General features: G+C 33.9%; 2 protein-coding genes across 7 annotated transcripts; one reads left to right on the forward strand and one right to left on the reverse strand.

Annotated features, from left to right (window-relative positions):
• The first annotated feature begins 8,164 nt into the window (after nucleotides 1–8,164).
• LOC112755063 (protein LAZY 1) lies at nucleotides 8,165–11,376 on the forward strand. Of its 2 annotated transcripts, XM_025802960.3 has the most exons (5): nucleotides 8,165–8,639; nucleotides 8,726–8,792; nucleotides 9,190–9,950; nucleotides 10,501–10,786; nucleotides 11,093–11,376. In XM_025802960.3, exons 1-5 carry the CDS (start codon nucleotides 8,634–8,636, stop codon nucleotides 11,110–11,112), a joined length of 1,140 nt encoding a protein of 379 aa, XP_025658745.1. In that variant the 5' UTR covers nucleotides 8,165–8,633; the 3' UTR covers nucleotides 11,113–11,376. The 2 variants fall into 2 exon arrangements, with proteins under 2 accessions (XP_025658745.1, XP_025658744.1); XM_025802959.3 differs by having other exon boundaries at nucleotides 8,455–8,792.
• Nucleotides 10,320–19,596, reverse strand: LOC112755064 (ABC transporter I family member 11, chloroplastic). 5 transcript variants are annotated; one of them, XR_011874561.1, is made up of 11 exons: nucleotides 19,265–19,572; nucleotides 18,961–19,040; nucleotides 18,746–18,797; nucleotides 18,489–18,622; nucleotides 17,582–17,696; nucleotides 17,406–17,492; nucleotides 17,179–17,227; nucleotides 16,799–16,883; nucleotides 14,172–14,432; nucleotides 13,530–13,655; nucleotides 10,320–10,747 (listed from the first exon to the last, which is right to left on the reverse strand). XR_011874561.1 is itself a non-coding variant. In XM_025802962.3 (10 exons), exons 1-9 carry the CDS (start codon nucleotides 19,451–19,453, stop codon nucleotides 13,577–13,579), a joined length of 870 nt encoding a protein of 289 aa, XP_025658747.1. In that variant the 5' UTR covers nucleotides 19,454–19,596; the 3' UTR covers nucleotides 10,320–10,747; nucleotides 13,530–13,576. The 5 variants fall into 5 exon arrangements, 3 of the variants coding, with proteins under 3 accessions (XP_025658747.1, XP_025658746.1, XP_025658748.1); XR_003178888.3 differs by having other exon boundaries at nucleotides 10,320–10,763; XM_025802962.3 differs by lacking the exon at nucleotides 14,172–14,432 and having other exon boundaries at nucleotides 19,265–19,596.
• Between the last annotated feature and the right edge of the window lie 8,120 nt (nucleotides 19,597–27,716).

Here is a 27,716-nt window from a genome sequence, read left to right on the forward strand (position 1 = left end):
GTTAGGTATACTGTAAAATGGATGTTATTGATTTAGTTAGTAATTAAGGTTATTAACTAAGTTTAGGATTGCTTTAAATTCTAGGATATGATGTTAGGTTTGAATGTTAGGTATACCTTAAAATGGTCGGGGCGAGGACGTCTGGTGGCCGACCAAGCTTCGTGAGTAGTACGATCAGTGAAGTGCTCGGTTTGAGAAGGGACACCGCATATCCATTCAGCCACCGCATATCCATTTAGCCGTGCGTCAACTATCGGCCGACGTGGAAGTATTGGGATTGGTATAGGGTGGCATGCCGTGTCGGACACTTGTCGGGGCAGGATGTCCTAGATGACCCCAGGCTGGTAGATTAACCGGGAGACATGCAACCTTCTGCCAACCAGTGTCCAACTGTCGGTGGTCTTGCGGCATTATGGGTGCTAAATACGTTTGCGCTCCTCCCACCCTACGCACCTCCCCAGCGAAGTAGAACAACAGTAATAAATAGGTTCAACAAGCATAACAACTACAACTGACAATATAGAAGACAATGAATTTTTAACTTACCAGTATTTGAGATTCTGTCGGAGAGCAACACGGAGACTCCAAGGGCAGTCTGCTGCATGTTGTCGGCAATGCACATGGTACTTTAATCGATCCGACTCTACTGCTCGATATTCAACACTTCTGCAAATGCTGTAACTTTTAACACCCTCCATTACTGCATCTCTGCTTTTAAATCTGTGGCCAATCCTAAACTCCACTCCACCATCCAAGTTGTGATCTTCCTCACCCGTTTTGAAAAATGGGTTCTTCTCTTGCATCGCGTCCAGATCCAACATACCATAGTGACTGGGTACAAATGACAAGGCCGGAACTAGACGCGGGGGAGGCAAAAGATACCTACGTGATGCCTCAACCGGGGTCTCCGGTACAAACTCTTCCTCATCATCATCCTCGGAGGAATGACTCTCGTTACTATCTGCAACATACTCCTTGTCAGAGTCCTCACTATCGACCTCCATGTCTATCACTGGACTAGCAACATGAATCGGTGGTGGTGCGAGAGGTAGGTCATTCTGGACGAAGTCAAACGACCCAGATCCACTGCCACCGACGTCGCCAACTTCCGCAAAAAGTTCCATCACTTGCTCCGCTATGATTCTCCCATTGATGTCAAACACCTGGCACACATGCTCGTCGCCATGGAGCCAAAACAGACGAAACCAAAAAACTATGTTTTTCATCGGTGCTAGCAACTTATACCCCACCCTTCCGATCTCTTTTCTCCCACTACCACCGACGCTACCAATATCAAACTCTTCAGTTCCGCCAATGAACTTAATGGTCGGGTACGCAACAAAATGGGATTCTCACACTCAAATGTCACCCCATTATCTCTATTTATCATACAGCAATTCGGATATATACTTACAACCAAGAAACCACTACTACTAGACATTTTGACTTATTTTCGGAAGGAATATGTAGCAAAGAAGTAGTGAAATATTTGTGGAGAATACAAAGGGTTCCACATTATTTTATAGCCGCTGAAAATTTGTCTTAACGTATTTCGTTTACAGTGTAAACGTCATAATTACCCTCTTATATCATTTATAGTGTAAACAAAAAATAGGCTATATTTCTTCTTGGCCTTATCTCGTTTACAGTGTAAACGAGATACGTGTTAACTTATTTCGTTTACACTATAAACAATATAAGAGATGTGATGCTTTTAGTAAAACGCTCTAACATGCATATTTCGATAATTAGAACATTTATTTTATTTATTTAAAAAAAAAAATCCTAGTTAAGAAGATCAGACATATATTTCTGATTGATTAATTAAATTATTACCTCCTACATAATGGAGAAGTAAGGCTTCACATTCAAGTATTTTTATAGACCAAGTCTAATCAAGTTAAATAATAAAATTTGGAACAATACTAATCATAACTAATTATTGTTATGTTAGATCAATTTAGTTGAACTTTGTTAACAAAAAAAATTGGATATGTAGCATTATTTTTTTAAAAAATACAACCTTTATTTGTTATATCATCACCAAATTTTAAATTAAAGGAGGTTATTATAAGGGATAAGTATTGTTTTGGTCCCTCACGTTGAGGGTCGGAATCGAAACCGTCCCTAGTGTATATTTTGATTTAAAATCATCCTTAAAGTCGTATTTAAATTTAAAATCGTCCTTTCTAATAAAATTTTTTAATTTATTCCTAAACTGCCCTTATAAAAAAATTATAAAATTAAAAAAAAAAAACAAAAGAAAACGCGTGGGGGTGGGGGGAGGATATTCGAAGGGGGAGGGGAGGGAAAGGGGGAAGGGGAAGGGGGGAGGGGGACAGCGCCGACGTCGAAGAGAGAGGAGGGGAAGTGGAAGAAGCTGGAGAAGAAGAGGAAGAAAATGAAGGGGACGCGGGTTCGGAGTGGGGGGAAGGGGAAAAGACGTGGGGTGGGGGTGGGGGGAAGGGGAGATCAGAGGGGGAGGGGGAGGGGGAGGGGGAAAGGGGGGAGGGGGACGGCGGCGGAAAGGACGCGGGGTGGGGATGGGGGTGGGGGAAGGGGAGAGGGGGAGGAGGAGGGGGAAGGGGAAAGGGGAGGGGACGGCGGCAGTGAAGCTTGGAGCCGCCGTCGCCGTGGTGGTCCCGTCGTCGTTGGAGATCGCCGCCTCGCCGCCTCTGCCTCGCCTCTGCTTTCTTGCTTCTGTTTGGTGTTCTTTCTATTTCTGTTTGGTGTTGTTTCTGTTTCTGTTTGGTGGTGGTGGTTGTGGTTGTGGTTGAGGTGGTGTTGGTGGTGGTGGTGGTGGTAGTGGTGGTTGTGGTGTTAGTGTTGGTGTTGGTGTTGGTTGTGGTGGTGCTGTTGGTGTTGGTGATGGTGGTGGAGGAGGTAATTGTGTTGGTAGTGGTGAAGGTATTTTTGTCCAAAAAAATTAAAAGGACGATTTTAATATGAAAAAAAACGTTAAGGATGATTCTAAATCGAAAACTATGATGGGGACCAAAACAATACTTATCCCTTATTATAATTATAATATGAGAAAATTTTAAAAGCTAATATTACCAACATTGCAACCGACGTTTAAGACGAGAAAAAAAAAACATTTGAAATTCTTAAAAATAATAATATCAACTCAATTGAAAAAAATATCTGAAATTCAAACTCGACAAAAACTCATTTTTGGTGGACTTTTTTATAATAAGTTTATTTAACAACATGTTATAGTGTTAGTTGAAAATTGAAATCGACTGTCATTGTAGTATTGATTTTCTAGTATATATTACTCTTTCACTTGTAATAAACAGAAACAATGGATTTCCTTTTCTTCCCTTTCCAAATCTACTATTTCTAGTGCATTCGGATAATAAAAGAGAACCCCCTTTCATTTGACATTAAACGATATGTTGAAAATTAGATATTTTGTTGACTTATCTATTATTTATTATAAAAAAGAACATAAAATCTTATTATTAGAACCCAATCTGTTAGAAGACAAAAAATATAATATGAGTTGATTCAATTTAAATAGTGTAAAATTATTTTATTTTATATTTTTTAATTATTATTGAAATATAATTAAGTAATATTAAATATAAAATAAGATAATTTTAATTTATTGTTTTCCCAGTATTATGGAGATAAAATACATGTGATCATATTAAATGGCATCGCTTTCATTTAACCAAAAAGTGCAATGCTATTGCTATGATGGGTGTCTGATAAATAAAGGAGATATTCATCATCCACGCTCATGACAGCACAAATTCTTGTATCACTATCATCAGAAAAATGCATTGCAAGTTTGCAACACTTTAGTATACAGGGCAAGATAAGAATCAACGTAAAATTATTTATAAAAATGTTTTCAAAAGCTGATTCATAATTTTCATCGCACTTTTACACCACAGTGGTTTTCATGTCTAACCTTAATACTACATTTACCAAGCAAAATTACTCATCCTTTCGCTTTCTTGTTTTCATGTTTCATGTTATTATGGCGGAATGAAAAGTCATCTTTCTTTATGAGAAATTTCAAGATACAGCTATCTACTTAGTCAACTTATAGGATTAACTACCATGCATTCAAATAAGAGTTGCCTATCAATTTGGTACTCGAAAGATTAAGAATAAGGCGCGGACAAAAAAATCTTTAGAGAATATAATCGACAAAGAATGATTTAAAAAGGTGACAAAAATAACTAATAAATATTATATTTTTTATGTGTGAAAAAAACTTTTGTATTTAGGAAATGACTTATCTATTTAATCTGAATTTTTTTGTTAATGTTTGAATAAATATTTAAAAAATGTAAAAAAAAAATTTAGAACAAAATTTAATGTAAATTTTTCTATTTATTTTCCAAAAAAACTTGTCATTCAGAATGAAAAATTTTTTTAAAACAATTTATTTGACATAAAATTATAAATTTTTTAGGATGAAAAAATGTTATTTCTCTAATGATTGCAAAAGTGCATTAAATTTAAAATATGATCTCTAAAATCTTTTTTTATAATATATATTTAATATTTAGTTATTTTGTTGTATTTTTAAATTTTTTGGAAACTTATTTGTCGTTAACATCTTTTGGGATTATTTTTGTTAGCGATGTAAACTTTCGGATACTATTTTGGTAGTTTACTCTTTAAATAAAGAGCAAATTAAAGATTTAAGTACTAACAAAAATAATCTTAAAAGATAAAAATAATTAAAAAATTAAAATTAAAAATTTAAAAATTTAATAAAAATAACCAATCAATTGAATATTATAAAAAATAAATTTCATCAAATATAAAAATTAAGTTAAAAAAACATTTTATTACATAGGTTGTATAATAATGTTTATAATATTTAAAAAGATATGATACACTTCTTACTTTCTTTTGATAGATAATAGTTTTAAAATACAAATATGCTACAGGTGAAAATAAATCAACGTGTATAAAATATATGTTAGAATATAAAATATATATTAAAAATAAATTAAATAATATGTATATTTATATATAAATATATGACTAATTTAATTATTAATTTTTAGTGTACATATAATATTTTTATTAAAAATATAAGTAAAATATTGATTGTTACTATTCACAACTATTTAACCATTAAATTAATACAATTCAAAGAACAAAATATTACAGAGTGGTATAAGTATACAAGACTTAGTTTTGAAGTAAATAAATCTTCACTTTATACTAAGTATTTTTTAGGCTGCGTTTGTTTTCTAAGATTGAGATTCAGAAATTAGGATCGAATATTATTTTGGGGAATGAAATTTCAGTTTTGGAATATAAAATTATATAAAATTTTCACCCTTTCAGTATTTTTATAAAGTGGGCATGAGATAAAAGATACTAAAATTTTTAAAAACGAAAACTAAAATTTTAATTTTTTTTAAAAAAAATACTCATTTAACTTTTTAAATTTATTCTCTCAATTTCGATATTTATCTAAAGTCAAATATAATACTGAAACATGACTTAATTCAGTATATTATTTTACACCAAATACAATACAGAGACTTAATTTAATCTCTATCTCTCAATCTCTATATCTCAGTCTCTGTCTTTCAGTTTTATCTCCCTTCCAAACACATCCCTAAGGCTATATTTGGTTCTAAGAATTGGACAAAATAAGACACTGAAAATAAAATACAAAAGACAAAAACACAAAAATTAGTATTTTTGTATTTTGTTTGGTGATAAACTAAAACAAATTATAAAAGTCCAATTTATTCTATCTTTTTATTAAAAAAATTTGGAAAGAAAAATATAATAATAGAAATTATAATTATAAAAAATTAACAAGAATAATAAAAGAAAAAATAAAATAAGTTGTGTCTCTGTGTCCTTCTTGTCAGGATAGACACCAAATACACTAATTCAGTATTTTTAGACACATAATCTCCATTCATATTTCATCTGTCAAACACGATTTTATGCCTTTGTATTCCTGTTTCAGTGTCTCGTACCTGTAAATTAAACAAACAGCCTAAAATATCCTAAAATATCTCAGCATTAAACCTTAATCTTTAATTTAAAGGGTTTTAAAATATTATAAAAGAAACACAAACATGAAAGCATGGATGGCATCTCATGTAGGCCTCATGGATTTGAAAAGATGCACCAAATCAAGTCAAATCAAATCAGCTACACGATTAAAGAATGGAAAACTAGAGCCAGGATCTCAAAATCACATAAGCAAGCCATTTAGAAATTAGTTCTGAAAGAGAGAAATCTTATATCATATAAAGTAATTATTCGGAAAGAAAATAATAACATCTCTTTTCACGAATATCTAATTATAAGCTAAAGCTATTCTATCATATTCAAAATAAACTAACCTATGCACACAATGCACATTTTAGTCCCCGTTCAAGGGCTGTGCATTGGTTACCATCGTTATGACACCACGAACATCATTTTTATCAAGAGTTTAATTATGATATATATATATATATATATCACATAAACTTCAATTAAAGGTTTGTTGTTAGTCAATGGGTTGCTACAAACAAATATAAGACGGGAGTCGAACCCTCTTAACTTGATCTACAAGTAGAAGCTCCACAAACACAAAATCAACCGTAGATGCATCAATACATTTATTTATCATTCTCCTTAGTTTTATAGAAAATATTCCATTTAAATTGTAAGTAAAATAATAAATAAATGTATTGATACATCCATTGTTGATTTTATATCTCTGGAGCTTGTACTTGTTCTCCAGATTATCGACCTTGTTCTTGTACTGCTGTCATGCAAGACATTCTATTAATTATTTAACTTTAACCTCACGGTGGAACTACATTGAAGATAAATGAAATTTTTTTGAACTTAAATAAGACACTTTAAACTTTAAAGACCAAATCAGGATTACACCTAAACGTACCCATTATTTTCTATTTGTACAACAGACTTAACACCTAATCAAATATAAAAATATACACGTCAAATTTTAGATAACGAATGTTAAAATTAATTATTAACAAAAAATTAAACTCTTTCATATAAAAATAATAACTAAAAAACTTATTATTTAATTTTTTTATCTACAGAGACCCTGGTCTTCTTAGGCGATGGAGACTTTTGTCTCTTACGACCTTTTTGTAAAAATTGTTTTTTTTTTTGGTGACTTTTGTAAAAATTGTTTAATGCTATAAATTTTTTATGCCGTAATCTATAATGTCAGGACCGACATAATTTTAGAAAATTTATATTTTCATAATGTTATTACGGATAAAAATACTAGTATATGTATAAATACTTTCTCCGTTTTGTGTAGGCTCTTGTAGCTTGAAAGGAAGCTTGACACCACCAACCCGAGTACTCCAGTACTAGACAGAGGCAAAGGCAAGCGGTTTCTGGTCTGGTGTAAACTAGGGAAACTAAGGAATTGCTTTTATAGTTACTTTAGAATGAGTTACCACGGATAGTTTTTCCTTTTGGAAGGCTATCGAATCTTAAGCCTAGATTCATATGTTAGATGACTTTTTGAATGGTAAATTTAAATATTAGTTACTTTTACAAATAAGAGAAAAATATTATATATATATATATATATATATATATATGTTTTTATATTTTCAGTATGTGAAAATTAAATTTTTAACAAAACCAAAATACAATAATTAAGCAAAGGGGGGCTTTTACTTCAGTCAGTGTAGTATTCACACCAAAGGTCATGTATATTACCCATTTGGGGTCATATTCAATTATTCATTTATGACCATATATGCCCCCCCTCCTTTTTTCACTAGTGTTTGCGGCTCCTACAATAATTAATAAATAAATGATAGCCTAATCCATGCAGATGAATCATGACAAATTGTTCTCATAATGTTTGAACTTTGAAGCATCATCCAAAATCTAAGCAACTACCACTAAAGTGCGCAACCCTGTATAAGGAGCTAACTGAACAATTGGGGGGTGTAAAGTTTGCAAAACCACACAATTGTTACTCAGGTTTTCATAATCCTATCACAACTTGACAAATTGTATGAAATTTTAGCCTAGTGTTATAACTAACTGTCGGACAATGGAATTTATAATCCAAACCTCTGGAAAATGTAACTGGATGCATCTAGAAGCAATAACTGAGACATAGTACTTTACTATTTTGTAGAGTGGTCAGTTTAAGTGGGGCTTCTTAATCAAACAGCCATCAATCAAACAATTTTAGTAAATTTTATGTGCAGAGCATCATTCTCTGAAATTGACAGTGCTTCAGCATTTAAGAACCAGCGTGCTTCGTTGGGGGGTTATCAACTTGTTTACGTGTGTGATCCACTTAAAGAAATATCGTACTGAGACAAAAGCATAGACAAATGGCAAAATGGTAGACATTCCACCTTCAATTTGCCCACCTGATTAGATTTTGAAATGAATACCCAACCAAACTGTTGTTTCTACCTATATGTTTTTATCTATGTAAACTTATATCTGAGACTCCTAGTATCTACTTATTCCCAACCCATTTAGATTCAGACTGGAAAGTCCTCTGAGCTTTTTACTTAATCAATCATACCCTACCAATCCTAAATACCTTTCCGATTTGGACATTTATATATACCACCAGCATAATCTCAGTCAAGAAAACCTTAGTCATCACATATCAACAAAAGAGAGAGATCAAAATGAAGGTATGTGTCTAACCTATGTCAAATTAGCATGGAACATTTCCTTCAATCCTTCAGCTTCATCATCATCATCATTTTCCTTGTTGCAGATATTCCAGTGGGTGCATCGAAAGCTTCGGCAGAATAGTATTGATCCTTTCAAGGATTTCACACTTGGTATTCATTCACCTGTGCTTATTTTCTCTTTTCCACTACTTTTTTCTCTTGCAATTATGATATTACTGAGCTGCATTAATATATATGAACCACAAAGGTAAACATCAGGTGTTTTGCAGATTAGGCATTTTAACCAGATCAGGAACACTAATGTACTTGAAAATATGCATCTCTTTTCAACATGTTAGATGCATTCACTAACCAACTGCAGATAAAATTTTCCTGTACATCACTAACCACTATCTCTTGTTGACATTTAATTCAACTTATTATACTTTTCCTTTTCCCATGTTTGGTATTCCTCTTTCAAGAGAACAAGAGCAATGGGAAGTATTGAGATTATCTTCATTAATAATTTCACCAGCTCACTAATTTTCTTTTGGAAATTATATTTCAGCAAACCCTTGTAGTTGTCTTACACCACAGCCAACATGTGACAACCAATACTCCCACATGATGCCAAGCTTTGGCTCCATGAATCAACCCGGCTTCTTAAAGCCACACCATCAAGAAAGTCTGACATCTTATTCGGGGCTTGATGTTGAAGGGGAGTCCAAACAAGAAACACCTGCAGCCATCTCCGAGCTCTTTGAAGGCTTTCTAACAATTGGAACTCTTGGCATAGAAACAGTCAACAATGAACCAGCAACACCAACATTTCCCATGCCTATTGAAGACATAACTATGAACAATGCAGAGGTGACGGAAAATGATCTGAAGCTCATTAGTTATGAGCTTGAGAAATTTCTTGAGGCTGAAAAGGAAGAAAGTTTCTACGAATCTTCAGGAAGAAACAGCCAAGTAAGCACTATCACACTTAGTAGCAAGCAAATAGATGGATCTGAAGCTGAAGACAATGCAAACAAAGCTGTGTGTCCACTGCAAGGATATTTATTGGGGTCATCACTTGAACTTCCAGAGACAACAGAAGTGAAGAAAGAGAGGGCATCACTTGCCGAGCTATTTCGTAGGACAAAGACAAGTCAAGAATCTATAGAGACAGGAGAAAAAGGAGAAACACAAATCAAGCAAACACAAAAGTCTGCCATGCATATTATGAGAAAGATGTTGAAAAAAGTCCATGTCTCTTCAAAAAGCTGTAATACTGCTGCAAGGGATGATGCCGCCTCTACTTCAACCAATAAAAAGCTCCATAAGGTAGGTCTTTACCAGATCTTCTGCACTTAACATCAAATTCAATGGTTGTCCCCATCTCCATTGCCTATGATTATTGCCTTGGCATCTAAAAGTTAGCTAATGAAAATTTTAATGCATGTTTGTTTCTTGGTCACCCGGAATACAATGAGAGTAGGAATCAAACACATATAGAAACCAGATTGTGCAAATAATTTATTACTCAAATTTATTAGCCAAGAAAAAACAACAAACAAAAAATTTGCTAGTTAATTCTTTCATAGAGAATCTATAGAACTCGCCGTAGAAGATAATCAAAGCAACTTAAAGAATTAAAATTCGTAACAAGACTGAAGAAAATTAGCCAAAGGGATTTGGGTCAGACTCAACATATCTAACAACACTGAAGGTCATATGTTAAATATCATTCCAAGTTGAACAGTTTTAGCATCTGGCAGAATAGTTTCAGGTACCAAAATAATCTGCAAACCTCTGAATCCAACATATATGTCTTCAATATATGCTGAAAGCAATCTATCATATCATAATTTCATTGCTTCATTTGGATATCTAGGTTCTACGAATGTTTCACAGAAAAGTCTATCCTGAGAACACCGTAACTGCAAAGGATTTTGCTAAACCCAACAAAGATAAGATTAAGGATGCTTCTCATGACTGCTGCCATGAATATCAGAACAGAGACCCCACAAACCCAGACAAAGGCAGAAGAGTTAATTCGGACACCAAGTCAACAAAGTCTTCCCGAAACTGTGAGCCCATCTGGAACCCGCCACAAGATGGGCTTAGTTGCAGTACTTCAACTGCAAACAATGAGCACTGGATCAAAACAGATGCAGAGTGTAAGTACTTATCTCTCTAGCATACAGTTCCTCATACACATTTAAGTGCACACATCAAACTTTTACACAAATCTTTCATCAGCATATATATATGAATTAGGATCAAATGATGCATGTATCAATTTAATAAAGTTATACAGCTTATAACCTTTTATAGGATATATATTTTAATTACCCAACCATTGTGAATTTATATTAAATTTTACCGAAATCGAACATCAATAAGCACCATAATATATGTGAAATTGCATTATAATTAGTTCATATATCTGTATTTTAACCCATTTACAATTTTTGGCATTATAGACTTGGTGCTGGAGCTGTAGCTACCTAAGCTGTGAGAAAGTGCAAGGCATTGACATTGAGCCTCTATAATAGACTTGTAAAATCTACTCTTTCATAATACTATGATGATCTTATATGTGTACTTCCAAGTGGAAGTGATGCTGCATTAAGGTTGTGAGTTTCATGTATGCATACTTTATATGTAGACATCAGTTACTTCTACTATTTTCTTATTGGTTCTCATGAATCATTCTTCCATCAAATTCAAGAAAGGCAACTCATAATTACAAAGTTTGTTCAGTGCCTATTATGTCTGCATTTTATCCCAGCTTTAGTATCGAAGTGGTCAATCTCGGATAGTGGTGCAGAGTGGCTGGCCCCAAAATGCCACCATGGGATAGTAAATTCTGGGATAGCCACTATTTCAAGAAAAACAGAAAATAATGTGTATGCTCACAATTGATACATTCTTTGTTATAAATCATAAGTCATAGTCTGTGCTTTAAACTCATAATAAACAATTAATCCAATGTACAAGTATAAACAACAATCCAATAAAATAAAAGTCAACCATCATAGGGGAAAAGGAGAAGTACAGAACCAAACCCTAATCAAACATCAACAACTAAGAACCAGGAGAGAAGGGAAGCAACCGAGAGGCAGTAGAAACGTTTAAGATAGGATCAAATGATACCAGTGCAAGTTTAAGAAAATGTTACACTATTCAATAACTTTGTCTCAAAGTAAATTTTTACAAAACCTACCAACAATCAGAAGTTTATTCATTGTAAATCAAATCTATAAAATTTCATAACAATCTAAAATCATTTGATATATTTTTTTATAGATCAAAATTGATGGTAACACTCAAGATTGACATATGCATGAATTAGATTTAGGCTTCTGATATTCAATTTTCACAAAATTTGGTACAATGATCTCCATGATAGGTGACTATAAATCAACGGTTTGATTGATTCAAATTATTATAGATAGATAAAAACAGTGTAACTTTAAAGATAACATTGATGTCATTTAATCTTAACTCATTGAATTGGATTCAATTGACATTAATGTCATTTAATAAAATATTAAAAAAAGAAACTAAACTAAACTAAATCTGACCCCTCAATTTTACAATAGATCAATGGTTGGAACTTATTATAAGGGACATGCAAGCAAGGATAAGACAGGAAGGACCGAAGGAATATCATGGGGATAAAAAGAGAGAGATGAGAAAGAAAAATATGAAAAAGAAGATGGGATATGTCATGTTCCCTGACATGACTACTATGATTAATATCCTGTATTAATTGTGTCATTAAAACAAATGCCTGTTAAGCACTTATTCATCTCTTTCTCCCTTGAGCTGATACTTAGTCATAATGTTTTGCTTCTATCCTCTATAGGCCTCTATTCTACCTTAATTTCAATATTTTGTAGTCAAGAAAAATCCATGTCTACTTTGTAAAAAGCAGCCTTGCCTAACCTCAGAATAGCTTTTGTATCACGAATTAGAACTCAATATGTCACAGGCCTTTTCAGACTTTCAAACTCCCAATCACCAATTTTTGTCAATTCATGGCTGCTTTTTGCATATGACCTTAGTTTCCAATGCAATTCTTTGCCAACGACTTCTTTTGGTAACAACTGCATCATCATCATCAACCTCAACAAACCAAATGCACAACTACTCTCTTCTTTTTCCAAGTCAAAAGGATACTATTTTCATCACACTGGTGTCTTTTTCCAGCATCCTTCTGGTTGGAAACCACAACACTCCGCTCATCTCCCTCCATGCAGCCTACCCCAATGTCCTTTTAATTCCAACCAGTGTTAATACCACCTGTCATTGCCAGTGTTTACAACAATATTCATCTGCCACTGCTTCCCCCATTCTCGATAGAGTATCCAGCATCATGATGAATAGGAGCTACGATGATTTTGTATGATGATTGAGCCTCCTAGTTGTTTCCAGCTAACCATGTTGTGACTCCAGTTGGTCCATAGTGGTGTTGTGACATCACTTCAACAATCTCTCATTAATATCAATCGTATAGTCATCTCCGACAGTCCCATCTAGAGAACATGTATTGTTGCTGAATAGAGAAATAAAAAGGTCAGGGATATTTGAGATATCCCTTGTTCTCCTAGACTCGTGACTAATTTCCTATATCACCTTTACTCCTCTCTAACTCTCTCTTTATAGCCGTCAATCAACTAACGGATTGTTATTCTTAAATACTAAGGCCCATAACTTAGGCCTGGTCCCTAACAGAACCCTAGACCACTACTCCATCAATGACCTTAACACATGGTCAACAAGCAAATATCCCACAAAATTAAGCTATTTTGAGATATCCGAATAGTTAAATTTCCTTTTCCTTTATTCTTTTAACATATGTCATCATGTTGCAAGTAGAAAATACATCAAGCACTTGAAGCTTATGGTTCAAACCTCAGAATCTGGTGCTAATAAAAAGGCAGCGAGTATGAACTACAAATCTACAATGGAATTAACTCCTCTCTGAGGTTGCCACCCATCTCCATCTTCCATGATCGATCAACAAGACTTGCAAACTCTCTGAAATACATACAGGAAGCTCGATAAGTAAAATAAGTGGTTCTCACAGTAATATGCAATAGAACATTGGCAATAAAAACTTCAGCCAATATGCAATGGTAAACAATGTGAAATGATTAACGGAGAAACCACCGATCTACTACACATATGCAGCACTGTAAAGTGTGTATATATTATATTTTGGCAATGCCAATAACTTCGTTTGTTATTTAGATATTCCAAAAGGGACTGTCCATTTGGGTCTCTTTATTTAGGGATTCTTCCACCATGGATGCATAGATAGGACAAAAGTCCCCTTCACATGGATTTAGGAACAGCAGTTGTGAGTGGGCACAAGGTCCTGTATAGTTGAATTGCCTAAGATATCCTTAATATAACATTATATACAAAAAGATGTACATTTAAGTAATTTTATAATTATTGTAATAATCTAAAGAAACTAAAACTAGTTTGCAAAAAAAAAAAATCTTTTTGGACAAAGATTTAAATACTATTGCAACACTATTGGATGCATACCGACTCATCGAAAAAGAAAACTGAACTTGTTCCCACATCAATCAGCCTATAGCCATTCCTACCACACCCTAGGATTGACTATTCATTGCCTTGCTTCCTCACTTCATATGCCGGTTCCCTCTGATATCCACTCCAATCTTTGCTGCCAACCACTCTTTACAACTGCTGCTCAATGACGGCCTTCCTTCACTAGTTGCCACCATAACCCTGCCTCAACTTCATTCTTTAGATTACTGATTTGTGCTCAACATCATTTTCTTCCTGTTGTTTAAAGCACGAGCAAAACATTGTTGTATTAGTTAACTAAAGCATTGATGACCGCATGATCCTTTTGGTCCCTTATTACAGTTGTTGATCCAGGAGTCACCATTTCTTTTTGCGAATAAAAGGCACATGTGCAAGACATAATTAAACAACAACGAGCAACCCATGTCCTACTCAAGGCTATATGAATGATGTGATACCCGTGTTCTGTCAGAAATCAAGTTGGCAATAAGAAAATTTTAAATGTAAATCTCTTTCAATACCCCCCCCTTTTTTTTCTTTTTCTTCCCTCTTGTTGGATAGAAAAAAAAAAAAAAAAAAAAAAAAAAAAAAAAAAAAAAAAAAAACTTGTTGCAATAGTTTCAACGTGTAGTTATTATATGTAACCAAAAGACCTATTTCAACATGAGCACCTTAATCTTAGCATGGAATATAAAACCTGGCAAGAGTAACCCTATTTTGTTGCCTACTCGATTTTGTTCTCTTGTCCTTAGTCTAAGTCAAAGCTAATTTGAATTTTGAGTTCTGAGTAACCATTTATGGTTTTTCTTATTTATTTATTTTTTATGAACATTTACTAGAGGTTTCGGCATGATCTTCTCTATCTTAGCATGTTACCTAGAAGGCTAGAATCTAGCAAGAGAATGTATCTCTATATAGCCACATGATTTGTATCACTCTACTATGTGGTAGCATGCATTCCAGCTTCCACTAACCCCATCATTCTCATTGCTTGGAGTAAAGGTCCCAAATGGCCCCAAAACTTTGTATCGTGCCTTAAAATGACTCCCTGAAATTTCAATTAACCCAATCTATGCTCCCAAATTTTGATTCGTAACTCACATTAGTCTATAGGTTCATCTCGTTAATTCAACCCCAACAGAATGATACAGAACGCTTTGGGTACAGGAAGGTTGCAGCAACAAGCTCGCTTATGATGTCGCCATAAAAGAAAGGAAAGAAAGAGTCAATGGTTTTGGCTGAGAAAGATAATTTGTTTTGGGGAAAAGACGTATTTTAACATTACATTAACTTGCATCCACCACATAACAGTGTCGTTTTTTATTGGACCCCCATGACAACTTAACTGCCAACTCAGAACACTATTAACGGAGATGAACCTAGGAGTTAATGTGAGTCACGAATTGAAATCTGCAGGTCCATATTAGGTTAATTGAAATTTTGAGGGCCATTTTGAGGCACGGTGCGAATTTCAAGAGTCATTTTGGACCTTTACTCCATTGCTAGTGTAAGGATAACTGTCGTAAGAGAGGACACATGCCCTATTCACCTTCGACCACTACCGACCACCTTCAAGCTGCTATGCCGTGGATCCCCATTTTCATCCAAAACAGAACTTGAAAACTCCAAAATAGCCCTTCATAGCTAACCCACACCCAGTTTAAACTGCAAAGCTAAATGACATTCCAGTCCTACACCCTAACTATGGCTATCACCTTAATAGGAAATATTAATTGTTGTGGGCGCAGGTCAGCTAAACAGTATCAAAGATTTTATGAAGTTAAAGCACATTGAGGGAACTGATCCTACAAAGGGTGATCCATAATTTGATGTATGGGGTTGGGATGATGAGGGCTACTTTCTTTGGTTGAACAACTTAGAAAGAAAGTGGATTTAATTAGGGATGCCATGTTGCTTTTATCCTTGAAGTCCTTAAAACCATCAACAGCGTATAAATTATAGGATCCCCATCCAAAGGAATTATGAAATCAATCAATATAATCTGCGGTGTGCATAAATCATTAAATCCTCCATTTTTCACTAATTACTTTATCACTCCACTTCTTGTTATTGGTTCACGTAACCTCTCAACATTTGTACCATTTTTGTAGTGCTCAGCACATTGCCATAATTGTAGCCAGGTGGAATAAATAGAACATTAGAGATGTTTATGACAAATTGTTATAAAATAAAAAACTAAAGATTTCACAAAACACTGAGGATCAACTGGAAAAATTACAACACCTAAACAATGGACCACTAGGTCATAATAGAGGCACTGAGTGACTGTTATGAGTTCACAGCACGCACAAACTCCTATATAGTATCGATAGGTTTGAATTTGTCACTTAGCCACTAACCAAGATACAGAAAAACAGAAGTTACAGAAATCTCAGCATCATGCTCTTTCCATCAACACATCAACTTTAATACAAAATTCAAATTTATTTAATGTCTTTGTATCAATTGAAGTTAGAATTTCAAAATGAGATACACAAATTATGAGCCAATGCAGCAATATACAAACTCTTATATACATATGCAGGATATAATATAAAATGATTGAGTTATAATAAAAAAATGTACGATGATTCAAAATTAATTGAGAAATTAGTAAAAACCTCAAGTCATGGCTGACAACAAGAACAGTTAACTCCCTTTTTAGATGCTTTAAAAGCTTCACAACATCTGCGCGTGCTTTCCAATCTGCTCAGTGGGAAATTATCAGATACAACTTTAAAAGATATACTTTATTTCATTTTAACTGAAAGATAATCATTGAAGAAGTAAAGGTTCACGTATAAAATAATAAGACACCTAAAATAAGAATGCTCATATTCTAAAAATTACAAAATATAAAAAGTTGGTAAAACAATATTAACTGAAAACTAGATTTTAGTAAGATTTATTTGATTCAATCCTTGAGAGGAAATCGGAAAGCTCCTTAAGTGGAATAACAACAGAAAAGCACAATAAAGAAGTCACAGGTTGCATTATTTACCAAGTCCAGCAAGAGGCTCATCCAATATCAATAGATCAGGGATTTGCACCTGCAAAATACATTTGGAAAAGACCATGAAGCTCATTAATGCTACTGACACCTATAACTTCGTAACCGAGATTGCATCAATCACTCCATGGCTGGTCAGGTGAAGAGATGAAGCAATAACTAGCAGACATCTCAGTATCAGGATTTCTAAGTTTTTAAAAAGAGGAAAAAATTCTTACTAATTGAATTGCCAAAGCAAGGCGCCGTTTGTAACCGCCGCTAAGGGAATGAGGATTTTTGTCCAATGATATCCCATTCAATCCAACCTACAGTAAGAGCAGTAGATATGAATATAAAGATAAAATGATAACAAAGGCTTGGAAAGACACCCTGTAATATACAGAGGCATAGCTACCCAGTTAATTGCCCTTTGAAGCCCTAAAGCAAGATTTTCTCTCAATTGATAGCTACCCTTTTGCCTTGGCCACCCAAAAGTGACTTCATCAAGCACAGTTTCAGCTAAAAAATACCTAGCTTGCAACACATATGTAGAACAAGTGAAAAATGATCAAACAAGATTTACATATAAACAAATAAACTATGACAGATGAAAAGCCCTCTGCAATCTTATAATGCTAGACTGTCTGAAACAGAAACTGCATAACAGTCTTATTTATGTCAGACTATATATGCATTTTTATGTATATAAAATATATAATACTAGAAAGTTTTTATTTTATTTTATTTTTGCCAATACAACACATAACACACAACCCACTCTACTCACACACCCATTAGATACTCTCTTTTTCATCAAGAGAGATTCGAACCCATGTGGCACTTTTAGGAGGCAAATGTATTTACCATTGGGAGAAGCCTCAGCCACATAATACTAGAAAGTTTAAATGACCATAGTAAGCATGAGGGCTAGTCATCTTGTAAATTGATGGTTAAATGTTCGAGTAGCTAAGATTCAACATAGACAGCAGTAAGGTGCAGAAAATAATCAAAGCCTCCACTAGCTACCATAATGGTTGGAGCCTTGTACATAGTGGTGTCCATTTAGAAAGGCTAATGACTAAATAATAAATTGTATTGGTTATTATTGTTATAATGTTACATGTTTGTCCTCAGTCCTAACCACGTCCACAGCAATGCTTTTCTTTCCTAGTATTTCTATGTGTAGGTTTCTTGGGCTGTACAAATCCCAACAATTAATTATGTATATGATACAAGGTTTACAACATCAAATTTTAATCAAAGCAATACAACAAAAAATGCGTTATTTATATTCAAATCAATTAATATTCATAGTTTCATACCTCTCAGGAAACTGGAAGACAATACCAACTCTTTCTGGTGACAAAGGCTCAGGAGGCTGGATAGGATTTCCATCATTTCCATACTTTTGGCTGTAAATGGATCCAGTGGTCGATTTGCTTATTCCTGCAAGAAGCTACATGAAGAGAAGGAAGACCGTTGGAGGAACAATAATACTTACCCAAACATGAAACTAACATGAATATTCATGCAATTAAATTCCCCGAACAGGGAAAAAAAAAGAGAGAAAAAGAAGTACCTGCAAGAGTGTTGTTTTCCCACTTCCACTTTGTCCGAAAATTAGACCAAAACTGCAGCAATTGACAAAAATTCAGCAGGGATTAAGTACAAGCACCTAACACCTAAAAGCTAAATCATGTCAATAGGAACTCAATGATAAACATAATAAAGATCTACCTCTTTTAATTTAAACACACAAATTTTAAAAGGAGAAAAGTTATTGCTAAAAAGTACCTTTTCTCCGGAAGTGAGAAACTAACTGAATTCAGTAGCTTAAGCTGAGTCCCCGGAGGCTGATAGCTAACATCTCTAACCTTAAGCCAAAAAAAAAATATATCGCATTCATATAATATTAATTAGTCTTAGTCTTATATAAATACGATCACAAATGTGAAATTCATCAACATCGAAACAGCAATGGATATGACATGAAAATTACTATTCTATATCTAGTCCTAAAAACTATACTAACTAAAGCTAAATCATTTTCATTCAACATAAAAAGAAAAAGGATTACATTCTAGAAGCTACTACATACTTCAAAAGCAGTGTAATCGCAGTTGATGGTGGGGAGGTTGGTTGTTGGTGCAGGGAAGTTGAACCTGGAAGAACTCAGGCGATTATGGTTGAGTGAGGGTGAAATTGGGGTTAAATTAGAAAGGGGGAATGGGGGTGGTGAGCCTGAGAGGAAGCGGAAGGGAAGAGGAGTGTTTAAAGAGATGGCCATTGAGAGAGTGGGGTGGGGGACAGGGCGCCGGGGTCTTCAGGGTATGACACCTGCGTTCTTCACTCTTGTCTTTTTCTTTCCCTCTGGGGCTACCTGTCACAATTTAAAGCTAGTGTTTGGAACGGATGTATAGAGACAGACGGATAAAGAAAGTGTTTTGCACTTTTGCATATATTTCCTAATCGATGTTAAACAGTGTTTTTGTAAAGAAGCTTAAGTGTCCTATTATTATTGAACGTATTAATTAACCGGTTATTTTTAAATTTTTTAACAAATTAAAATAAAATCGATTTTTTTATAACAATAATAATAAACTCAATTTTTTTAGGAATTTAATTGTATTTTTAAATTTTTAGGAATTTAAATGTCTGCAAAATAAAAAGTCAGTGATATATTTATCTTTTTATCAAAAAATTTAAAGATAGTTGGTTTAGATTGTGTAATTCGATCGGATTAAATCGGATCTAATAATTATAATGCAGACAATTAGGTTTATTATTGTTACTATAATAAACTGATTTTGTTCTGATTTATTAAAAAATAAATTATTAATCGATTTAATAAAGATGTCCAATAATAACATGACACATATAAATGTCTTTTAAAAAAATATTTTTTGGTGTCTTTATTAAAGTGGTCTCCTTCCTAATTTCGCATGCTATACATCCACATGGTTCACCAATATTTTCTACCACAATTTCATATTCAGTAATTATGAGATTGCATATGGATAAGCTATCTGAGTTAATATTTAAATTAGTCTCTAAACTTATATTCAAACCTTAAATTTATTTTTGAAATTATATTCCAAGACTCGTAATAATTCTTAAAATATTTTTCGTCATCAGAAAATTGAGCTGGATCTATCACGTTGGCAAACATTCTCTCTCCTCTAAAACGATATATATATAAACTCTAATAGCTTTTACGTCTTCTCTCTCCAAACTTAGTCTCGGTGCCTCTCTGTCTCTCCAAACGCCCTTCTCTATCGCTGTCTCTCGCTAGTCGCCGTCTCGGCGCCGCGCCGCTCACTCTCTTTCCCAATCTAGTCTATGACACTCACAGTATTCAAACACGATAGATATAGAGCTCAAAATCTCAACCTTCTCTGTTATTGTCTCTTGCCAGCTTCCATTTCGTTGTTGCGCCACTCGCCGGCCTCCATCTCGTCACCGCACCACTCGCCGGCCTATATCTCGTCGGCACGCCACTCGCCGACTCCTCTGTGTCACTACATCGTCTTGTTTCTCACCCTCACTGCTCGCTGCTGCCTTCCTCTCTATTTGTTGCCATCACTGCTCGTCGTCTATGCTCTTCTCTTGTCTCATATTTGTCTCCCTCTACCTCCCTCTTCTCTTCCTTGGCCCAGTTCTCTTCCTCTGCATGTGGCGGCCAAGATGAGTTTTTATAATTTTTTTAGGTACTCAATCATTATTGTGTAATATTTTGGGTGATTGTTCCTACTGATCCTGTTTTAATATAAATGCAATTAGGGGTGGCAAACGAGGAAGCCCACCCCACCCCGCCTAATGAGCGCGTCCTAAATTCTTCTCTCGCCCCGCCTAACAGCAGGCTGGCGGGCCAAACCCGTCAAATCTCTTTTTTTTTTTAAATCATAAATATTAAACAACATATATAATTTCACAACTATTTCAATAAATTTATAATTTCTAAAGACATAAAAAATTATAATTTCTAAATTCACAAACAATAAAGTCTTTATAATTATAAACATGTAATAAACATAATCATAAACTAAGTTTTTTGAAACAAAATAATAAAACTAACATTGTCCAAAGCAAAAACAAACATTATCCAAAACATATAATTAAACATCTTCAAGTTTATAATCAATCAAACATAAAACATAATCCAAAGTATACCTTAGAACATCTTCATTATCATCTTCATCCTCTTGTAAACCAATAACTTCATAAAAATTTGTAAAAAAATGGCCTTGACAAAAAAAATATTTGGCTTGTCAAGAAGCTTGCCCCACCCCACTGAAGCCAGCCAAAGTCCACGAATTAGGTAGTGAGGGTTAGGCAGGCTTTTTAAATTTGGCGATTTCAAATTTTCAACCCAACCCATCTTTTTTAGCGGACTACGCGGGTCAGCTTGATAGATTTTGACCCGTTTGCCACCCCTAAGTGCAAAGGTTCCTTTTTTGTTATTTTTTATTCTGTAATTGATGTTTATTTTTATTTGGGTTGATTATACTTGCTTATTAGATTGATTGATCTTTTCTGATTATTGCTAAATTTTTTTGTGATTGTCATAACCCTAAAACAACAATCTTTGATCTTTTCTGATGATGTTATTGTTATTGCTGATGATTGAATTTCAAAGAGTGAAAATAGAGAATGGAGTTGAAGAAGAAGAAAAAGAAAATTCGATTGTTGCTGGATTTTTTTTTTGGTGATCTTTTCTTATTGTCATAGCCTTAAAACAATAATCTTTAATCTTTTCTAATAATGTTATTGTTGATGATGATTGAATTTGAAATAGTAAAAATAGAGAATGGAGAAGAAGAATAGAGTAAGAAAGAGAATCTGGTAAAGATAATTTGTGATTAGGGTTTTTAACCTAATAATAGGGATCAAATTGAGTTAAAAACTTGTATGTGTCACATATATATAGTCATTGTAGTCCATTGTGGCATCTCCGATACACGTCATCACTCATTTTGCAAATATTCGCTAGAATATATCTCAAGGACAACCATTGTTAAGTTCAGGGACAAATTTAGAGCAATTTTAAGTTTAAGGACGAGTTAGAGTTTCGATTGCAAGTTCAAGGACCACTTTAAAATTTAACTGTAAGTTTTTTAGATCAAGATTATCTAAAGCAAAAAATTGATAAAATAATAAAGTAAGAAATTAATTACTTTTAAATTAAAATAGTGAGCTACATATTTTATAAAAATTACAAAGTCAATACAATTAATTCTTTTCTTTATTACTTTATCAAATTTTTCACTTCAAAAAATTCAAATTCAAATTATTTTGCAATTTCATATCCATGGCAAGCAAAATTTTACACGGATGTGAATAGCTACATTTTTACTTATTCATTCCAACCATTTAAATAAAAAAAGAGGCCCACTACAAGATTCTTGTTATTTTGTGGCGGTTTTTTCAGATTGTGGTGGTTTTAAACCCCACGAAAAGGGTTGTGCTAATTTTTAAAACTCTCAAAATTTGAGGTGCCACAAGCTTATTTGTGGCGGTTTTATAAAACTCCAAGACATCATTTAGTGGCAGTTTGTTGTCTATTCAGTAAGGGTTTTAAACTAATTTTTGTGGCGTTTTTTCACTATTTTGTGGCGGTTTAAAACTTCCACAAATTAAATTTTTAATTAAAAAAATTGGTCATTTATTGGTTTTAAACACCCCCACAAACCTGTTAATATTTAATAGTTGCTAATATAAATTAATTAACTACTTTTGTAAGAGTATCAACACATATTAGGTAACATGATAATGAATTTAAATAATAATAAACACATCATAACATTTTAAAAAAATAACATACCAAAGATAATCTTTATACAAGAATACGTCAACTAAAATTTGTTTAGAAACACATGAAATTGATCAAGCTAGCAATGCAAAAAGAAAAATAATTAACTAAAATCGGATGAGGCTATTTGTGTGCAAGAAAATTGTATGGTGAGCAACATCACCTATCTTAACACTTTGTACTCTCCTTATAAGCTACAACAACATTCCTAACTCTCACATACACGCTTAGCAGAAGAGACTGAATATTCAAACCAAACAATTAATTGAGCAAAAGAAAAATTCAACAATTGCAAAAAGAATTACAAGAATAGACAATGTACAAATTACAAACAAAATACAGTTAATTTCAATTACAATTACAATAAAAAGGATAAATTATGAATTAGTTATAATTACAAGTACAAATAAAAAGAAAAAGAGGCCGAAAGAGAGAAGTAGCGATCGTTACCTACTTCAAATGGCGGCGATGGGGAGCAAGCTGTGCAATGAGTAATGGGAAGTAAATAAACAAGATTGGATAGATAGCTGGCAGAATACCTAAGAAATACAGCATGCCTTTGGGTGCAGTATATAAAGCTTACAGTGCCAAGGAATCAAAGATTGATATTAATAAATCGCAAATGAAAAGAAGAAGGGATTTAGCATGACAAGAATATATGTTGTATTTATTAAAAGCTTCAGAACATAACGAGTTTATAATATTCTAGTCGTATAATTATTCAACATTTTTATAGTGAAATTCATATTAACTTAACCACATTAAAAGCACTACTGATTCATGCTTTGGTTTACCAAAATAACGATTAATATCATGACTATCATTATTTAACAAATACAATAATCGTACCTGAATCTTTCCTTTACCAAATGTTTTATGCCCCACGAGAATATCTCAACCATTATCGTGTAATGCACCAGCTAAAATCTCGCTAGTCTTGCACTTTTCTCATTGACCTATTATACAAAGAACATTTCAATTTACTAACAGAAGCAACAAAATTGAGACTCAGTTTTAGAGACAAAGTAAAAGATTGCAAATAGGAAAGAAGGTGGTCGAAAAAAATCAAAACAAAGGAATGAGAATGATTCCTTGAGCCCGAACCTCGCTGACACAAGAATGGGCGCGGTAGCGAATAAAGAACTATAAAATAAAACTAAAATAGAATAATCTTAGTCTTAAGTAATAACGGGTAACTACCAACAAATTTCTATTGAAATGTAGACATCCATATACCATCCCAGTTTTAGAAGCACCGGAAGCAAAAACAACACAAAAACAAATAGCAAGCATGCTTAGAACTAAAAATAGAAACTCAAAAGTTCTGAAATTCTCAAAGAGTAACGGAATCAAAATTGACAATAGTTAATGTATAGTAGAATTTCAGCTTATTACAAATAAATTTATAAGAAACCTAAAGATATATATGGCATGACTAGAGGTTTAAAACTTTTAAATTATTGGAATTGAAAATTGAGATTGATACTAACTATGAGCAAAGAACAAAGAGGAAAAGGTAAACCAAAGAGCAGTGCTGACCTGGCTCTTCCAATTGTCATGAAACTCTAGATTAGGTTCTTTCTCAAGTAGCCAACACTACAAGAAATAGTGTAATTATCGACGCAAAAAATCGACGGCCAAATTTTTTGTCGATATTTTTCGACGGTTTGTCGTCGATAAAATAAAAAAGAAATTATTAAAAATAAAATATTAAAATCGACGACAATGTCGTCTATTATTTTAGCAATTTTCTAACATCTTAACATTATCGTCACATTGCCGACGAGATAGTGGGTGATAATTGTTTTTCTTTAAAATTGACAAACTAGTTGTCCATTTTAATAATTATAATATCGACAATTTTAGTCGTCGATAAATTTAAACGATGAAGATCTTCTTTTGAAACTAAATAAATAGTGTAAATTTATTATATAAAATAAACGGCTAAGATGTTGATTTTTGTTTTAACTAAAATCGATGAAATTACCGTCTATTTTTATCAACAAAAAATTATCCTGCGTCCCTCGTTTTGCTCAATTCCCCAAACATTAACCCCAAACTTTTAGAGAATTAGAGTTCAGAGTGAGGCTGCTGCTTCTTCTTCTTCTCCAACGCCTGAGAGTAGAGACCAGAGACGGGGTCACTGTCATGAAGAGAGGCAGAAAGCAGATCAACAGAGCTTCTTCTTCTCTGACGCCTGAGAAAACCCGCCATCCTCTGCCGGAGAGTAGAGCTTCTTCTTCTCTTTCTCCGCCGAGCCCGCTACTGCGCCATTCTCTTCGTGTAAGTTCCTCTCTGTCTCTCTGATTATTGTATTTATTTTTGCAGTTGTTGTATCTACTATTTTCACCATAAAATTCTGAATTTGCGTTTGTTAATAACAATCTTATTAATATTCCTGAAACCTAGTTGTTATAAGTCTTCAATTCAAATATTGATGAAGGAAGAAAGGCATGTAACTTCCCCTTCAGGTACAGCTGCTTCTCCCACCGCAGCAAAAGCAGGGTCAACAGCAAGCACATTCACAACATATTCCCGGCCACCACCACCAGCAACCTTCGGAAAGCGAGGAGTGTAGAAGTGTCGGTCCATCTTGTTGATTCCCAATTTTGACACATCTTACGCCTTCCTCCTTTTTTGCTTTAACAATTTTCAGATTAGGTATGTTCTTCAACATTTTTTTGAGTCCACTAATAATAGTTGTTGGTGTACTTGACAAACCCCATTTGTAGGGTTTATCTTGTATTGATTTTTGGAAATTTTATCAACTTTTACCCACATTTATTCAATGAAATAGCATGGTTTTATAACTTCTCCCTTAATTGTGCTTAAGAGTGAAAACATGCTTTTTAGGACTTAAAATAGCTAAATTTAATTCACCTTGATTCTATTAGATGCCTCAATATGTTTGTTAAGTGATTTCAGATTTAGGAGGCAAAGATTGGATTAAGGGAATGAAGAAAAAGCATGTAAAGTTTGAGAACTCATGAAGAAATGATGGAACCAAAAAGCTGTCAAGCCTGACCTCTTCGCACTTAATTGACCATAACTTGAGCTACAGAGGTCCAAATGATGCGGTTCCAGTTGGGTTAGAAAGCTGACATCTGGGGCTTCGAAACGATATAAGATTTGCCATAGTTGCATCGCGCATAGGGGCGCGCACGCGCACGGTACGCGGACGCGCCGATGGTGGCACATGACCCACTTAATGCAAACGTGGCCAGCGATTTTAGAAGCCTTGTGGGCCCAATCCAACTCATTTCTGATGCTATTTAAGCCAAGGATTGAAGGGGAATCAACATACTTTTCATACTTTACTTTTACTTTTAATCATTAGTCATAGTTTAGTTTTAGAAGTAGTTAGAGTTAGAGAGAGAAGCTCTCTCTTCTCTCTAGAATTAGGATTAGGAATTAGGGTTAGATTAGGATCTCATAGTTCTAGGTTTAATTCAAGTCTCCTTCTACTTCTACCTTCAACTGATGATTGCTACACTTTGGTTCTTCTCTCTATCCCTATTCTCTTGTTGTAATTTCTCTTATTTTGTTTCTAGGTTTTGTAATCATGATACTCTTGTTCTCTTTATTTTCTTTCAATAATGCAATTTGAGGTAATTCATGATAATTGTGATTTCCTTGATTGTTGTTGTTAATTCTTTACACTCAATTGTAGTTAGAATTCATTCTTGTTGTGATTGACTATACTTTTCTTTTGTGCCTTCCAAGTGTTTGATTAAATGCTTGGAAGAATGTTAGACTAGAATTTTATGTTCTTGGCTTGAGAAGGTAACTTAGGATTTATTGAGTCACTAGTGTCCAATTGATTGATAGTTGATAGCCATTAACTCTAGCCTTCATTAATCCAATTAGTGGAAAGCTAGGACTTATGGACTAGGATTGATATAACTCACTTGACTTTCCTTTGTTAATCGATTTAAGGATGACTAAGTGGGATTAATCCTTGCAACTACCATACTTGTGGCTAGTGATAATGATGAAGACCCTTGACAACCAAACCTTGCCAAGACCATTTTGTGAATAAAGTTTTCCTACCATTTACTATTCACATTCCTCATCCAAAACCCCAAAATAAACAAGTCCATAACCAATAACAAGAACACTACCCTGCAAGTCCTTTGAGAGACGACCCGAGGTTTAAATACTTCGGTTTATAGATTTTAGGGGTTTGTACTTGTGACAAACAAATTTTTGCATGAAAGGATTATTGTTGGTTTAGAGACTATACTTCAACGAGATTTTATTTGTGAAATTCTAAACCGTCAAAAATCTGTTCATCAAAATGGCGCCGTTGCCGGGGATTTGCAATGGTGTTGTGTTATTGGTTATTGTACATATGTGAATATTGTGAATAGGTTTATCTTTTGTTGTTTCTTAATTTTTGTTAGTTTTATTTTTTTCTCTCATTATGAATTCTCACCACTTTGGCTTTGAGTTTGGTTCTAAGTGTGTTGTAGGAAATGTGGACTTTAATGGCAACATGTACCATGGATGGAACCAACAAAGATGGGAAGAGCCTCAAGGAATTGATCACTCCTATTGGCAACAACCTCCGGATACTTATAGGTATAATTTCCATCCTAATGCATGCCAACTTAGCGGCTATGATGATTCTTTTTGTGACACTCAACAACCACCATCATATGCCTATGAATCTCATCCTCAACATGAACCTCAACCATTCTCACAAGCCTTTCATCACCAAGCACCACCCTATGATCCATAT

Source organism: Arachis hypogaea, chromosome 16, assembly GCF_003086295.3.
Source record: "Arachis hypogaea cultivar Tifrunner chromosome 16, arahy.Tifrunner.gnm2.J5K5, whole genome shotgun sequence".
Classification (NCBI taxonomy): Eukaryota; Viridiplantae; Streptophyta; class Magnoliopsida; order Fabales; family Fabaceae; genus Arachis; species Arachis hypogaea.

What these genes read in the sequence shown, in the direction of transcription:
- LOC112755063 (XM_025802959.3), top strand. Translation starts at nt 8,642, where the DNA reads ATGTGTCTAACCTATGTCAAATTAGCATGGAACATTTCCTTCAATCCT. An exon ending in CCAATAAAAAGCTCCATAAG is followed by an intron (nt 9,951 to 10,500) that starts GTAGGTCTTTAC and finishes TTGGATATCTAG; the next exon opens with GTTCTACGAATGTTTCACAG. An exon ending in GATCAAAACAGATGCAGAGT is followed by an intron (nt 10,787 to 11,092) that starts GTAAGTACTTAT and finishes TTGGCATTATAG; the next exon opens with ACTTGGTGCTGGAGCTGTAG.
- LOC112755064 (XM_025802962.3), bottom strand. Translation starts at nt 19,453, where the DNA reads ATGGCCATCTCTTTAAACACTCCTCTTCCCTTCCGCTTCCTCTCAGGC. An exon ending in TTCAAAGGGCAATTAACTGG is followed by an intron (nt 17,493 to 17,581) that starts GTAGCTATGCCT and finishes CTCTTACTGTAG; the next exon opens with GTTGGATTGAATGGGATATC. An exon ending in GTTGTCAGCCATGACTTGAG is followed by an intron (nt 13,656 to 16,798) that starts GTTTTTACTAAT and finishes TATGTATTTCAG; the next exon opens with AGAGTTTGCAAGTCTTGTTG.